This window comes from Cottoperca gobio, unplaced genomic scaffold (genome assembly GCF_900634415.1).
Source record: "Cottoperca gobio unplaced genomic scaffold, fCotGob3.1 fCotGob3_316arrow_ctg1, whole genome shotgun sequence".
In the NCBI taxonomy this organism is placed as follows: Eukaryota; Metazoa; Chordata; class Actinopteri; order Perciformes; family Bovichtidae; genus Cottoperca; species Cottoperca gobio.
Window position 1 is genome coordinate 103070 of NW_021166924.1, and position 16820 is coordinate 119889.

Here is a 16820-nt window from a genome sequence, read left to right on the forward strand (position 1 = left end):
TCACTTTTTATTCCAGCATAAAGACAATTAGCTTCAGTATAATAAAAAACACTTCCAGTAAAAGACTGTAAATATCAGTAAACATTAACATCAGTAAAAGACTGTAAATATTAGTAAACTTTTAATGTCTGTATAAGACTGTAATATCTGTATACGACTGAGAGACTGTGACTACAATAAAAGACTGTAGCTACAATAAGTCAGTGGCTTCGGTATGGCGGCAATAAACACTTTGTAGAGTTATTCACACGAAATTATCTTCCTGGTTTTCATGTTCCTGCTCTATATCATAGTCTATGAGTAACTTGGTTTGCTCTTGCATAAAAAACTGACCTTTCTCAGTTTCTTTCTCTTTGCTCAGGGCAGTGGTGATCAATCTAGTGGTCAGGGTGTGGATACATGGAATGCCACAGCATCCACATAGGATTATTATGCCTATCATTATCGGTATGAACAATACCAACATCTTATACTGACCAAACCAACGCTCCAGGGAGTCTGTGAAGTAATTTTCTACCCCACTGTTTGATGCTAGCTCTTTGCTCAGTCTGTCAAGTCCCTTCAAAGCTCTGGTAAAGGATCCATCAGGAGCTGTGTTATTTGGGATGAAAGTACAACACATAGATCCAAACAATTTACAGACACCCCCTTTTTCAGCTAGCAACATGTCTAATGCAATTCTGTTCTGTTGAGTCATCAGGCTAGTCCGCCCTAACTGCTCATGCACCCCAGTGAGAGCATCTCTGGTGAAGTTCACAAATCTCTGCTGGTTGTAATAAATGTAATTAATCCAATCTACATTTTTGTTGATAGTGACCTGAGCGAAAATGGACTCCAGACCCGCAAATACTGGATTTCTAGCTTTGAATTCATTGGGCACACCTCGTGGTACTCCTATGGAGTCTATGTAAATTGTGGAGCTGAAACTTCCACCGGGAGCAGAACGTTTAACTCGACTCTTGGGAGTCTCTCCATTAGCCAGATCAGTAAGTTCTTCTGGAGTAAATGGCATTATGTAGAAAGGCATTACCAACTGCACTAATGCACAGGTACCTACCCAGTCTGCTGGTAGATTTGGATACAGGATATGTGTACCACAATACCACCATACATCAGCTCTGGCATATAACATGAATGATATAGGTGTTTCCAGGACTATCCCTTGTGGGGTGACCTCTATGGTAGAATTACACCCTTTCAAATGTCCTACCTCAATGCCTGTACCCTTGGTTCTCCTGATGCACTCATAATCGCCCTCGTAGGCTCTGAATGGGGGTGGAATGATGTCCTTTCTAGTCACTGGATACAACAATGCTAATGATTTGCAGCCGTTTGGTTCAAGAGATGTGTACAATGCGAGCATGCACTTAATACCTGTTGGGTCTTTCCTCAGATTCAATGGGAATGGCACAGTTGCTAAACTAGGTCTAGCCGTGGCACATGCAACACAGTTTGGCTGATAATTATGTGCAGCCGAATATCTCACCCAATCCAACCATGCATTTCTCTCTTGATATCCTGTCTCCGCTGCCATTGTATCTTTAAGACTATTGACATTCAGATAAGTCACTTTCGTTCTTTTCTTTTCCAAATCAGCATGCAATATATAGGGTGTCTTCCTAGGCTCGATTACCCTTAACGTGAAGCTGAAAAGTGGGTCTTTAGGATTCTTTGATATACCTAAATAGTACAGGCCAGAATCAGTGGAATCGGGATTGAAGATCGTGATGACCACAGGGTTACAATTTGTCGGATGACCATTACCAGGCAAAGTTCTTGGATCAGGATTAGTATTTGGTGGTTCTTTCACACCGCACTGACATGGGCTTCGTTTTATGATTCTCCATTTTTCAACCAAACGATGGTCTAGATTAATCCATCCTCCGTTCGAGTGTGAAAATACATCGCCAAAATAACAGGGAGCTGTACATAGATACTTGGCTTTATTGGAATCGCATTGTGTGCTCCATTGGAAAGCATTAACAGACTTCATGGTGTTTACATCAAATTCAAACGAGGTGATCTTGCCTTCCTCTACTGTAACAGTAATTCCCTCTTTGTTAATATCTACGGTTTCGTCCCTGTTTCATGCGTTTCATGCGTAGGTTGTTAGGGGGTGAAGTTTCATTTTGGAATTGGTTAGTTGTTAGATTATCTGGTTCTTTACTTGATTCATGCGGGTCAAACTTCCCCCATGTCAAGGGGAGTACTATAAGGACAGCAAGCAGTGCTATCCCGGCTAACACCGAAGTGCTTCCCCACAGAGTGATATTCTTTTTCATTATCTTGTCTATTTCGCTTAATGTTGGCTGGTTTTATCGGCTTGCTTAAACGAACCTGCACGTTGTCGTAACAGGTGTAAAGTGGGGGTAATCTAAAGACAATTTGTCTTCTGATGCTTTTTCTAGACTCACACTATATTATTCATTAGCGTTTTGTTCTGACAGGCTCAGATCTTGTCTAACTTCTGCCAGAGTGCGAGCAGGCGCCAGTGCGGGTACACAATGTGTGAGGTGGTGCCAATTAGCTCCTGTTTTACCTTTTACTCGGAGCGCGTGTGAAGTGCGTTCTATCACCTCCCACGGTCCCGTCCACCTAGGTTCAGACCACTTTCTTTTGTGGACCTTGAGCCTTACCCAATCACCTGGTCCAACAGGAGTCTCTGGTGGTTCCTCAGGTACCTCTGCTGCTGCTTGCACCTGTGTAGACAAAACGCTAATGATTTTAGTCAATTCCCTGACATATTCATCTACTTCAATTTGCCATAGATCTAAAACAGGTCCATGCCCTCCTTCTCTTGGAGGGCCAGGCATCGGTCTCCCTGTTAACAGCTCATGTGGAGACAAATGTGTTTGATTACTTTGTGAGGATCTCATGGACATGAGTGCCAAGGGTAAAGCATCTACCCATTTTAGCTTATTACCATAACATGCTTTAGCAATTTTTCTTTTGAGTGTTTGATTTGCACGCTCTACCAGACCCTGGGATGCCGGATGGTAGACTGAGCCAAAATTGTGTGTTATGCCGAAATATTGCTCTACTTCTGCAAGCTTGTGGCTGGTAAAGTGTGTTCCATTATCTGATCTTATACAGCGTGGCACTCCATACCTTGGTATGAGTTCCTTCTGTAACCATTTGATTACAGAGTTGGCATCCTCTTTTTTACAGGGGATGGCTTCAATCCACTTGGTGAAACGATCAACCATCACCAGGATATATCTGTATCCTCTCACAACATTGTCTGCTCCCATGTCAGTATAGTCAATACATATCTCCTTAAATGGAGCATCTGGAACTGGAAACCGACCCATTGGACACTTGTATGTTCGTTTGTCATTAAAATTGTTGCAGGTGTCACACTCTGTCACAAAATTTTCCACCATCTCTTTCATGTATGGATGCCACCATTGTACCTCGACATCTCTTGTTGTTCTTAATTTTCCAACATGTGTGGGGCCATGGGCTTGTTTTATCAGCATGTGGCATAACTTAGCTGGTGCCACTAGCCTGCCATCATGTGCTCTCCACAGTCCTTCTGTATGGGCGGCACCCTTTTGAACCCATTGCGTTTGTTCATATGGACCCGCTAGTTTCTGCATTTCTTTAATGCTCTCCAAAGTCAGCTCTCCTTCTCTCTCACTGTTTAGACAAATCATTTGCTGTATGTAGCCGCCTGCTAGTTTAGCTGCCTTGTCTGCTGCGTCATTGCCTTTTGCTACTGCTGTATCTGTTTTCTGATGTCCTTTGCACTTTATTACAGCAACCTGTGATGGCAGTAGTACAGCTTTTAGTAGGGCTTTTAAGGCTTCAGTATGTCTAACAGGAGTTTTGGATGAAGTCAAAAAACCTCTTCTGATCCACTGAGGTCCGTCAATGTGGACTGCTCCATGAGCATAGGCTGAGTCTGTGTATATGTTTACTCTCTTGCCTTCTCCATGTTTTAACGCTTGTGTTAACGCAACTATTTCTGCTAGTTGCGCAGAGGCTGGTTGTGGAATGATGCAAGCTTCCAATGTTATTATCTCTTTTCCATTTTGTTGCACCACAGCATAAGAAGCCACATTTCCTTCTTCTCCTTTATAGCAACAGCCGTCACTATATATAGTTTGCTCTGGATCTTGAAGTGGCTCTGCTTCCAAATTTGACCTTATCTTGAGGTCTTGTTGTGAGACGAATGCACAGTCATGAGCGTCGTGGTTTTTTGAATTCAGTCCTGTTGCCATGTTAATTGTCTCTGCCACATATGTGATGTGTGGTTTAGTCAGCACTTCTTCAATTTGTATTTTCCTGACTGGTGAAAAAGTGAAAGCTTGTGAGTTTAGAAAAGCCACTACTCCATGCGTAGTGTTTACTTTGAGTGGATGGCACATCACCACGTGTGCCGTCTTCTTGATTGTCTTTGCCAATGCAGCCAAATGTCTTGCACAACCTGTTTGTCCTAGCTCCACACTGTCCAATTTTGAGCTGTGGTACATCAGTACATGTCTCTCTCCCCCTTTTTTCTGGAACAGAACACCATTTACCATCCCTTCTGTTTCAGAAACATCCAAATGAAAGTCCGCATTGTAGTCTGGGGAGCAGAGATGGGCAGCTTGTCCCAAGGCTTGCTTGGTCTTGGTGAAGGCTTCCTCGCCTTCTATGGTCCAGATAAGTTCAGCGGTGAGGTTTCTGTTTCCTGCTTCCGCAAGCATGTCTCTGAGAGGTTGGGTCAGATTGACGTACTCTGGTACATGAGTTCTGCTATAACCCGTCAGACCGAGAAATGCTAGCATGTGTTGTACAGTCTTTGGTTTGCCATGTGACAGGATTGAGGTCCTTTGTGCATTGGTTAAGGTCAGACTGTTTGCAGAAATTAGTCTTCCTAAGAAGGTGACTGATCTTCTAGCGACTTGTGTTTTCTCCTTCTTCACCTTGTATCCTGCTCTAGCAAGTAGTGCGAGGAGATCAGCTGTAGCTTCTAGACACGACTCAGCAGTAGTACCTGCGAGCAGCAAGTCGTCAACGTACTGGATCAGAGTTACACCCTGTGGTAGGTGTAACATGGTTAAATCCTTTTTCAGCGCTTGATTGAACAACCCTGGGCTATCTTTGTACCCTTGTGGCATTCTGTTGTAGGTGTATCTCTGTCCTCTGTATGTGAATGCAAACAGGTCCTGTACTTCAGAATCCAATGGTAAACAAAAGAAAGCGTTTGCCAAGTCTATCACAGTGAAGTACTTGTGTTCAGGGTTCAGATTTTGTAGCGCCACATAGGGGTCTGGTACAGGGATGTGTTGTGAAACGGTGGCTGAATTGATTCTTCTTAGATCATGAACCATTCTCCAGCCTTTGTTGCCTGCTTTTGGGACTGGCAAAATAGGAGTGTTCCAGGTGGAGTTTGAGGGTCTGATTACTCCTGCACCTAGAAGTCCAGTGATTGTTGCTCCTATACCTTCAATCTGTTCCTTCTTGAGGTTGTATTGTGGCAACCAACATGACATCTGCCCAGGTCTCAGAGTGACTGAGACCTGATGATTAGGTACATAACCTACATCATAGTCTCCAGTAGCCCACAGATAGTGTGGTACTGTCTTTAGGGTTTCTTCGGTGTCAGGATGGTTGGTGTGTTCTCTCCCATGATCCCTTTCCAGTTCGTGTTGTTCCAAGATGCCAACATCCATACTGTGATGAGTTATTTTCCACATGGTCTCGTCGTCTGATTTCCATATGCGGGCAATGTTGGTAGGGAGCCAGTTCATTGTTCTGGCTTTTTTGACCATGGGACCTAAAGATCTTGCTTCAGCTCCTACTGCCAGTGCCAGTGTGATGTGTGGCACGGCTTCAGTCGACAGTGCATACCATTGTTGCTGTTCTGTCTTGAGAGCACAATATGCAGCCACACCCTGAGGTCCTATATAAATGTCTTCGACCATCAGTTGCTCTCTCTCTCTGTCTTTTTCTTCTTCCCAGGCTTGTTGGTATTCTTCGTCTGGTTGGCGTAGGTAGTTATAGGTGCAATGCAGAGGGTCAAGTGGAGGACCATATGGACCCAAAGTGTTGATCCAGGGTTTCCATTCCATGTAGGCCTTCTGAACTCCCGGAGCATCTTGTTCATCAGTCAACAGTCGATTCCAATACACTGTTGTTGTGGCCTCCTCCATTTCACGATTTGGGCTGGCAGCCATTACCATAATTCTTTGATCATTCTGGTAATGTCCATGCAGGGGTATTTGTCCTGGAAACTGTATGACCAACCCATCACAAGAACACAGAATTCGTGCTCCTGTCTTGACCAGCAGGTCTCTGCCCATTAGGTTTACAGGACATTTTGGGGAATATAGGAACGGATGTAGTAGGGATTGTTTACCAACTGCAGTAACCAATGGCACGGTATACTTTTGCTCTTCTGATCTTCCCGAGTATCCAACTATCCGAAGGGTTTTAGAGGAGAGAGGTGGTACTTTTCCCTTCAGGGAAGTCAGACAGGACGCTGTAGCTCCTGTGTCCACCATCAACTCCATCTTTTCTCCTTCTATTATACAGGTGACCATTGGTTCGTTTTTAGCTGGAATAGCTTCACCTGCAGTTGGATCCTCTGGGCATCCTCATCGGTAGGAGCCATCCCACTGCTGGGGCGGTTCCCAAGCAGAGAGGGGCAGTTGATGAGTGTTTGGTGGGTTGCCACCTCTCCCATAACCTCTTTGTCCTCTCCCTCCTCTTCTATTATTGTTAGGGAGTCCCCTCCCACGCTGCATGTACTGTGGGGGCCCGTACCGCTGAGCACTTTGATAATTTGGGCAATCTTTGAGCCAATGGCTGTGATCTCCACAACCAAAGCACCTAGTTGACTGGTCTTGTACTCTGGCTCTGTAGCGATTTCCTCCCGCTCTCCACTGTTCTCCGCGTGGCTCTGTCGGGTAGTAAGGCGGAGCACTAAACTGGGCTTCTCTATTATAGGGATGAGCCTTGACCGGCCCTGTAGGGTAATAGGGCTGAGCACTGACCTCCAGTGCAGCCTGTTGCTGCGCTTGCCCTTCTGCTTCGAATTCCACTGCAGCTGGAGAACCCATCACCATTTGTCTCTTCTCTCTCTTAAGCCTTGAAGCCTCGCTGTCTTTTTCAGCCACTTGCATCCTTAGCAATCTCTTGGTAAGCGCATTCACTTCTTCGTTTTTATCTCCTTCTGTTTTCCTGTTCTTAAGGTCGTGGTGTACAAGGTATTCTCTCCATTCCTCATTAGACTTTGTGTCTAGTCCCACCACATCCTCCAGTTGTTCTCGAACTCGAGGAGGCAGGGCCTTTATCACTGCATTTCTCCATAGCATGGTGACTGCTGGGGTGGAGTCATGTCTCTCTCCAGTGCCGTCTATCCAGACGCCTTCGCTCCTTTTTAAGAAAAGATGCATGTCTTCTTCAATTCCTTTCTTCAGGCTGGACATAGCTGTCAGGCTGCGAGTGGTGGGGTAGGTGTCTCTCAGGGCAGTCCAGTAGTGATTCCTGCATGCATTGAACGGCAGTTCATCATCCGCCCCACTGCATCCTGTTTTAGTGTCAATTTCCCTCGCCTTCAGACTTCCTTCCAGTCTGGCGATGACACATCTCAAATCACCCACACACACTCTCTGTCTCCTGCAGTATACTTTTCAAATTCCGAAATCCACTTTTGTCCTCCGCCGCTGAGGGGAGGAAGTTTGGACACCAAACCCTCCAAGTCTCGATGACTCCATGGTTGGTATATCATGTTCCCTCCTTGAGTTGTCATGAGGGGGGCCTGCAACTTTCTTACTTGATCCTGTCTTCTGGTTCTGCTGGCGATGGAGGCTTCTTCAGCCACTGTCATGCTTCCTTCCAGTATGGTTAATTTCGTTCGGCCGTCTTCTGTAACTGAGTTCTTTCTGCTGGGATCCTTTTCTGCATCCCCTTGGAATCCTCCCGCTTGTGATGCGCCCTTCTGACCTCCCCAGTCCTTCTCCCTTGATGATCCAATCCCTTGTGTCACACTCTGTCCCACGTAGTCATGATAGTTTGTTCGGGTCAATAGCTCAGCCATTCCTTGTGATCCCTTTTGCTTTGTTCCATCTCCACTCATTTGTCTTGCTTCTTTGTCCATGGTCATGCTCTCCAGACCTCCAGAGGAATTTGGAAGTGACTGGGGATGATATAGTGATTGGACAGGATGAGAGGTCTGGGCAGCCTCCAAGATACTGTGGGGCAAGTGTGCTGGAACTGGGGTTGAGAGAACATCCTTCTGGAACCCTCTGTCTTTCATTTTCATGCGGTGTTCCCTCATGCTGTGTTCCCTCATGCCGTGTTCCACCATTCTCTGTTCCTCGTCTGTGAGTTTTGTGAGTTGTTTCAGCACAGATCCCATACGTGCGCTTCTCTCATTTTCCTCGAGTTCCAAAACTCCTCCACTCACCTTGTACACGGGTGCTTGAATGGAAGTGGAAGGGAAAGGATTGCTATTGGATAAGTATGCCGGAGTGTCGGCCACTTGGGACAAATCTGGGTAGAGCTGAGGAGTTTGAGAGATGTGTGTCATCTTTTGTCTCTCCCGCTTTCTTGACCACGCAGATTGTACCCTCCGCATTTGGTGGTACATATTTAAGATGGAAAAGAAGACTCGTGGCACGAGCCTTCCTCTTTTCAGCTTTCTGAAATGCTCTATATGCAGTGCCGAATCCTTTTTTCCCCGCCTTCTCCCAGGCTGTAGCGTGTTGCAGATATTCTCCGTTTTCATAGTCAACAACTGCTTTTCGTTGTTTTACAGTAAGACCCGGCTTGTCATCTTCTGAGATGAGTTTTCTTGTTTGCCACAGCTGGAGCAGCTCTTCCATTTTTTCTCTGACTTTCCTTCTTTCAGTAGGTTCAGTGGAGGCTTCCAGCCTTTTGAACATCGTCACTTTCAAGTCCGCTGTGGTTACAGTCTTGACTGGTTTTGAGTCCCCCTTGTCCGCCATTGTAACTGATGTACGCAGTACCCCACTAAGGGACAAATGTTGTTTATTTGTTAAATCCCGGATTTCTAAAGATGTTAAAAAATGTTTAACTTTAATAAAATGGTTTAAACAAAACAAAATTTGATAAAACATAAATGTATTAAATTTCTGGATTTCCTAAAAATGTTAATCTAAAAACAAATTTGTAATATTAAAATTGGGTTAAACAAAAACAAACTTTAGCTCAAAAACTAAAATAATGAATGTTAATCAAAGTATCTCTTTTTGTTTTCTAATATTTTGTCTAAAAATAAATGAAAGCGACGTTTTAATCAAAATAAATGTTCAATTAATCAATGTTAGTGAACAAAATGTTAATCTGAAAATCTAATGAAAATTGCAATAAAAAATGTAATGAATTGTTGATTAGAAAAATGTTAATCAAAACGTTTCTATTTTTTAAACAAATGTCAATTTGCAAAAAATATTTTTTAATCAAAAGATCTAAAAACTGTAATATGCAAAAATATTTTTTAATCAAAAGATATAAAACTGTAATAAAAATTAATGAACCGAGAAATTTACTGAAAAAATAAATGTTCAATTGGTCACTCAGAGAAAAATTAATCAAGAATGTCTTAATTCAAAAGTCCATCTACTCTATCCTTGAATTTCTATTGCACGATTTTTAAATTTAGGTGCGCTTTAATTGCCGTCCTACAGGTGGAGGTGTTTAAATTTTGTAAAGTTTCTATAAACTTTTAGTTGTAGTCTCAATTTTGTCCACCAGAGGCATTTAGCTATCAACCGGATGTGGGTTTTTTTTTTTTTGAATTCCCACCGGATGAAGAAGGATAGAAAATGGAGGTTTCTTTGTTCTAAATTTTCTCTCCTTCTAGTTTGGAGAAAACTCGCATCTTTGGTTTAATCACTCGGTCACTACATCACATATGCATTGCATGTTTTTTTTACACTTTCACGTTCTGTCATAACTGTGTTCCTGTTTTATTTTGTAGAGTTCACCTCCCTTGTGTCATGTCTTGTGTTTACTTCTTGTCTTTGTGTGGTTTCCCACCATCGTCAGCATCTGCCCCGCCCCTGATTGTTTTCACCTGTTCCCACTCACCTCTTGTATAAATTGTCCTGTCTCCCCTTGTCGTGGGTCAGTTCGTCTTGTCTTATCCTTGTCATAGCATGTGTAAGTTCCAGTGTGCCAAGTACCAGTGTGTTTTTTCAGAGAACTTTGTTTATCCTCCTAGTGAGCGCTTTGAGTTAAGATTTTGTTTTATTGAAGTAAAGTATTGTTTTTTTTACACTTTACCATTGTGTCCGGAGTCGTGCGTATGAGTCTTCCTTCCCTGTGTCTGAGGCGTAACAAAAGTTTATCAATGAGGATATAATAGTATAATGATCCTTGTTCTGCAAAATAGGAACCTGAACTTGCTGGCTCTCTTCAATAACATTTTACCAGCAGCAATATATTCACAGGAGAATTAACCAGGTAACTAGGTTTTAAATGTCGGTTTCATACCATTAAAATCATCCATCACATCTGTCCAACATAAAACAAGACATTTAAAACTCAAAATTAAAAACGAATCACTGCTACAGACCGCACACTGTTAATGTTCCTGAACTAAAGAAAAGAAATAGAAAATATATTCGACACACAAAAAGAATAAAAATACAATATATCTAAAGAAATTTGACGTTTCCACATCTCCCGTGAGTCATTTTCTGAGTAGTAAATAAGTGTATTGTCTGCATACAGACAGATTTTGCACTTTGTCAGCTTTGTTAAAAGGTAATTAATGGATATGCTGAACAGTAAAGGTCCGAGTATACCTCCCTTTGGTTCACCACGACTGCATGGGGGGAGTATGGACATTTGGAAAGTGAACAAACTGACTTCTGCTTTGTAGACGGGATTCAAACCACTTCATTGTTACAGAGTCAAAGACAAGCTTTTGTAGTTTTTCACATTCAAATTTTCAAAAGCTTTTTTAAATTGAGAAGTATCATATCCAAGGCTAATTTAAAAATCTCTATCCACAGAAGCTGTAATATTAATTTGACTGTCAGTACAAATGTTGGTCTTGTTTTTATACACCGGAGAGCAATGAGTGAGGATAAAATAAAAACATGTTAAAGGTTTCTCTCAGTAATCTGTGTAGGATTCAGTCAGGACTTTTATTTTATTTCATTTGTTTAACACTTTTGTTTCCTTTCAAACTGAAAGTCCATCAATACTTTACATTTATTATGTTGGTGTTTATACTGTAACATGTAATGTCTGTGATAATGACTGTGTAGACTTTATAGTAGTACATAGTATGACTGCTTTTTTAATACATATGACTTCTATAAAGAGTGATGGTTAAGTGTGCGTGTTTGTGTGTGTGTGTGTGTGTGTGTGTGTGTGTGGGGGGGGGGGGGGGCAGGCTAAGCTCACAGTGGAAGAAAAAAAGAAAGGAAAAAGTTGAACTCATTAAAGCTTGCACAGTAGCTGTCTAAACACTTTCTATTCTGTTTAATTTGTCACAAGTGTTTTTAATTCTAATGTCACTTATTGTGAGTTTCTCTACATTCATCTGAGCCAACATGAACAGATGACAGCAGGTGTGTTTCAGAGTTTCTGAGTTTTATTGATGATCAGGTTTCTGACATGCTCAGTTGGCAGCGATGGTCTGATCCATCCAGGCGCGGAGCTCGGTGACGCGGGCGTACACGCCGGGAATTGTGGGAGTGCAGCTTCCACTGCCCCAGGACACGATACCCACCAGAGTCCAGGCTCCGGCCTTCTCACAGACCAGAGGACCGCCAGAGTCGCCCTGAACAAACAAACAAACAGGTAAACAATACGCTGTAAACAACAGCAGCTCGGCATCAACACACCTCCGCCTGTGTGACGACTGCACCACCCACCATGCAGGAGGAGGCTCCGGAGGCTCCGGCGCAGATCATCAGGTTGCTGATCTTGTTTCCCCAGAAACGACGGCACTGCTCATTGGTCAGCAGGGGGAGGGCGGCCTGCTGCAGCAGGGCGGGGGTGTCAGGAGCTGCAACACACAAACACTTCAGAAACATTCACATGTTGGCTGAGCTGGTCTGCGTGCTAAATGCTACATGCTACGTGCTACATGCTGCCCCCAGTGTTTAAAGTACGTCAAAAAACCAGCTTGTCTCTTGTTTCCACAAAATGAGTTCTGATGATTCATGACAAAGTGACACATTTTTATTTACCAAGCTAGTTTTTAGTTTGTGGTGTCCCCGAACCTCTCCGCATTGTGCTGATTGCTTTACTCACTTCTGTGACCCTGGAAAATTGTACTGACGCACTTTGATGACTATAAAACCTTTTAGCATCATCTAACCCCGCCCCTGCTCTGCTCTGATTGGCCGCTCCCTCACCGTTGTGGCGGGTCAGGCCCCAGCCGCTGGTCACACACTTCATGCCTCCGGGGAAGTCGTCCCCGGTCTCGGCCACACACACGGGGGACACACGCATGTTCATCTGGGCGGGGCTGGCCAGCTTGATGAGCAGGATGTCGTTGTTGATGGTGAATCCGTTGTAGCGGGGGTGCTTGAACACCTGACAGGAAGTGACATGTTAGGAGCGGCGAACACGCAGGAAGACGACGCGATGAGACCAGAAGATGAGGTTTTATTACTCACCTTGCCGACTTTCATGACCTGGATGTCTTCAGCGTTAGAGGAGCGGTCGTGCTCTCCGAGGATCACACGGTGGGACGTCCTGCAGGGAGGAGGATGGAGACATGAGGCGGACATACTTCATGCGTCCATCTTAACACACATTTTATTAACAACACACACAGAAGTCGGACATGATGATAAAAATACTCAAAGCTCCAATAATCAAATAAATATGAATAAATACATAATTGTGCATCTTTAGCATCTGTGTTGCTACGACTTGATTCAGAGAGTTTTATTCTGTAAACCATGACACCAATAATTGTGGTGTGTCAATGTGGAGGTAAAGTTTCCTCTCTAAACAACGCTGCTAACCCTTTCTACACACGCCTTCACAGTTAGCTCTGAGTCAATAATCGTCCCAACATATCTTTTAGTTTGCACAAATCCCCCGTCTCACATATTTGGTTTTAGAGATGTTTAAGTGAAGAATGGACTGGCGGCTGGTGTCATCTGCTACTTTATGAGGGTCCTACTGTCCCACCTGACCCGACACTTATTGTGTGGAGGATAAATAATAAGCACATCCTTGTGGGGAGTCGGCAGAGGAGCAAACTCTCTCTTTGTGTCCTATAAGAGTCCAGCCACCAACAGCATTACTGAGGTCAAATTGTATCTAAAGCTGCTGGTAAAAAAATGGGGTCAAATTGTGTTGAAGAGAAAAATCTTCAATTAGAAGACACATTTCCCCCTTTAACATGTAAGTTAAGCACAAAGTGAGGATTTCTCCCTCTGTGTCCAATAATAAACTCTGACCTGACGTTGCAGTGAGCGGCCGTCACCACCCAGTTCTCATTGACCAGAGAGCCGCCGCAGAAGTGGAAGCCGGTGTAATCCTGAAACAACAACAGATAGTTTATACATTATCAATAGTTAATAATTCATTTCTGGTCCATCTTTCTACTTAACCATGAAAATGTTTTTTATATATGAAAAATGTTAATGCCTGCAACAATAAAATGTTAATAAATCGGTCAGTATGTAATTTTTATCAGCTGATACAATATATCATTTATAAACTAATTTTCACAATACTCTAACTACTGATAAATTAATTAAGCATTGCTAATAATTAGTAAACATAATTAAATATCATTGTCATCATCAAGTGTTTGTTAGCGTTACAATAACTTAAGCTTAATTAATCAGTTTAGCTTTTATTAATGATGGTTATTATAAAGTATTAGCACAATGCTGACGCATGCTCAAAGGGGATGAAATGCACCAAGAGTTATATTATTTATATTTGGAATAACAACACAACCCAACTAAATATAACATAGGTGTGTGTGTGTGTGTGTGTGTGTGTGTGTGTGTATGTGTGTACCTGCAGGGACACCTGCCAGGGCCAGGAGTGAGGCAGCGCCTCCTCTCCGTTCACGATACGAGAGTAACCGGTGATGACGGGGGAGATGGCGGGAGAGCCGCAGCCTGGTGACATCATCATCATGACATCATCATCAACAACAACAACAACTTTTAGGAAGAACGTCTGTCACAAAACAATCTAAAGTCCACTGACAACAACCAGAAAATATCTTGTGAGACCTTTGAGCTTCTACATTTTACACAAACATCACAGACAGCACGAGAACTTATTGGAGAAAACTGCGTAAATAAGAGTAAAACTTTAGTTTAAATTCCAAAACTGAAATGTTCTTCATGTTTTATCCTTCAGTAAGTTTCCTTTATATTATTTTGTGGACTATTTCTATTTAACATTTTCTTTACTTCTCATTCAGTTCACAAAAAGCTACAAATATGATTTTTCTTTATATCCTGAGTCCTTATCCATACTAACCCCCTTTCTTTACCCAACATGCATCACAGCGTTCGTCTTACCGTAGGCGGCGCCGGTGAAGGCGAGACAGGAGAGGATCCACAGGAAGGCCATGACTCGATGATGTTGGTCTGTGAGAGCGAGCAGCTTTTATAGGACAGCAGGGGACATCTTATCAGAGCCGCTGGGAATCTGTCCAGCTGCAGCTGACGGACACTTTCCACCTGCGGAGGGCGAAACATGGAGAGTCTGAGGGGATTGGGCGAAAACTTTACCTGATACATGTCACCATGAAACTTCCCCAGTTCATTACTGACATTAAGACAATTATTCTTTGTGTTACAAGCTTTCTTAAATATGTAAATGAGTAATTCTGTTATTAAATTAGTGCTGATTTGCAACATGTCCAGATATAAAGTGAAGTTTGGTGAAGCAGGTTCAAAGTGTTTCTTCACACTGTTCATGTTGTTCACATATCAGAGTCAAAGGTTTATACAGAGGGGATTCTGGATCTTTGTATCACTCCATAAATCACTAAATCCTGTCAACACACAGAACTCTGTGCATCTCCTGCATGTAGTTAGTGTAGCATGTATAACATGAGCTGTGAGTGACATGTGAACAAAGCCCTCTGCACAAAGCTTCAGAATATAGAGAGGAATGAAAGTGGAAAGTTTGGTGTATGTAAGTGCTACTGAAGTGGAGATTTCTGGTGAAGAGTGTGAGAAAAAGCTCCTTTAGAGAAAAGCTCCTTTTAAAGATATGTATTGTAACATTCATACATGTTGTACACACTACAGGTGAACAGGGTCATACATGTTGTACACACTACAGGTGAACAGGGTCATACATGTTGTACACACTACAGGTGAACAGGGTCATACATGTTGTACACACTACAGGTGAACAGAGTCATTTGGCCGATGATGTTGGTCTGTGAGAGCGAGCAGGTTTCATAGGAGCAGGGAGCGCTGTGATTGGACAGGACAGCAGGGGACATCTTATCAGAGCCGCTGGGAATCTGTCCAGCTGCAGCTGACGGACACTTTCCACCTGCGGACATTTAGAAAGTGAACAAACGCACTTCGTCTTTATAGATGGGATTCAAAACTTTTCATCGTTACAGAGTCAACGACAAACTTTTGTTGTTTCCCACATTCAAAGATATAAAAGCTACTTTAAGTTGAGAAATAACTTTTGCTAATAAGGGTTGCTTTGTTGTTGATTTGGCATACAGACCATAACCTAAGACATAAAGGTTTGGAGACAATGGTAAACGTCTCTAAAATAAATCAATTACATCCCAGACCCCTCGTAACCAGCAACAGATACACAGGAAAAGATTTTGTGACATTCTCATTACTCATAAAATTGTGTGAGATTATCCAGGTAAAGATATTATTCACGTCTTATATATTAATATATCTTAAATAATTCCACAAAGACGAAAATAAATGTTTTGGATTCATGTTGTTGTGCTGCGCGGCAGTAAAACGATTTTGGTCGTGATTTTGCAATGAAAATATTCTAATATGTCGAACAGTGAGTTTACTGGGCAGTAAGAGTGTGTGTGTGTGTGTGCGTGCGTGTGCAAACTGCTGACCTGACATCAATGGGGAGGTCCTTCCACCATTTAGGAGCCAGAAAAGCAAACAGGCAGTTTTGTTTGAGGGTCTCTGGGTCCCACTCACAGTGAGGGAGCAGCGAGCCGATTGGCCAATGTAGAGCGAAATAAGCAAGCTGGGGTGTCTGGTTTGACCATGCCATGGCCTGGATGTAGGAAGGTGCTGATCCATTCACAGTATGGTGGACCAGCACTGGAGTCTGGAAGCAGATTCGGGCCCCCACTGGTAACCAGTGAAGGGAGCGGCGGAGCGGTGCATTGTGGGAGAACTGGGGGGTGTTAAAGACCAGTCGGGCTGCTGCATTCTGGATAGATTTCAGGACAGACTGAAAACTCACCTGTTTCCACTGCACCTCGACGAATGAAGAAAGAATTGAAAAAGAAAGTTACAAAATCTTTTTAACTGTATGTTGCATTCGTTATAGTTGAATTCGTATTCTATTGTTTCTGTTTGTTGCACTTTTGTTTGTCTTATTTGAAGCTATTGTTCTGCACTTAAACGATTTCACCTATTTGAAGCTGATGTACCTGTAAGATTCTTGCAGTTCGGAGTTGTATCCTCATGATTGTTTGCACTTATAGTAAGTTGCTTGGGACAAAAGCGCCAACTAAATGAACTATAATGTAATTTTGTATTATAATAATAGATAATAGAACCTTGCGCTTCCCGAATGCAGGGTTACTTGTAGTTCCTAGAGTCTCTAAGAGTACAATGGGAGCCAGAGCCTTCAGCTATGAAGCTCCTCTCCAGTGGAACCAGCTCCCAGTTTGTGTTTGGGAGGCA

At 42.9% G+C, this 16820-nt stretch overlaps 1 protein-coding gene across 1 annotated transcript; it reads right to left on the minus strand.

The window, feature by feature from the left end:
• Positions 1-11577: 11577 nt before the first annotated feature.
• LOC115005531 (chymotrypsin A-like) lies at positions 11578-14632 on the minus strand. Its single transcript, XM_029427390.1, has 7 exons — positions 14475-14632; positions 13960-14063; positions 13389-13468; positions 12594-12672; positions 12330-12510; positions 11844-11977; positions 11578-11749 (listed from the first exon to the last, which is right to left on the minus strand). The coding sequence occupies exons 1-7, from the start codon at positions 14524-14526 to the stop codon at positions 11588-11590; spliced, it is 792 nt and encodes a 263-aa protein (XP_029283250.1). The 5' UTR covers positions 14527-14632; the 3' UTR covers positions 11578-11587.
• Positions 14633-16820: the final 2188 nt, after the last annotated feature.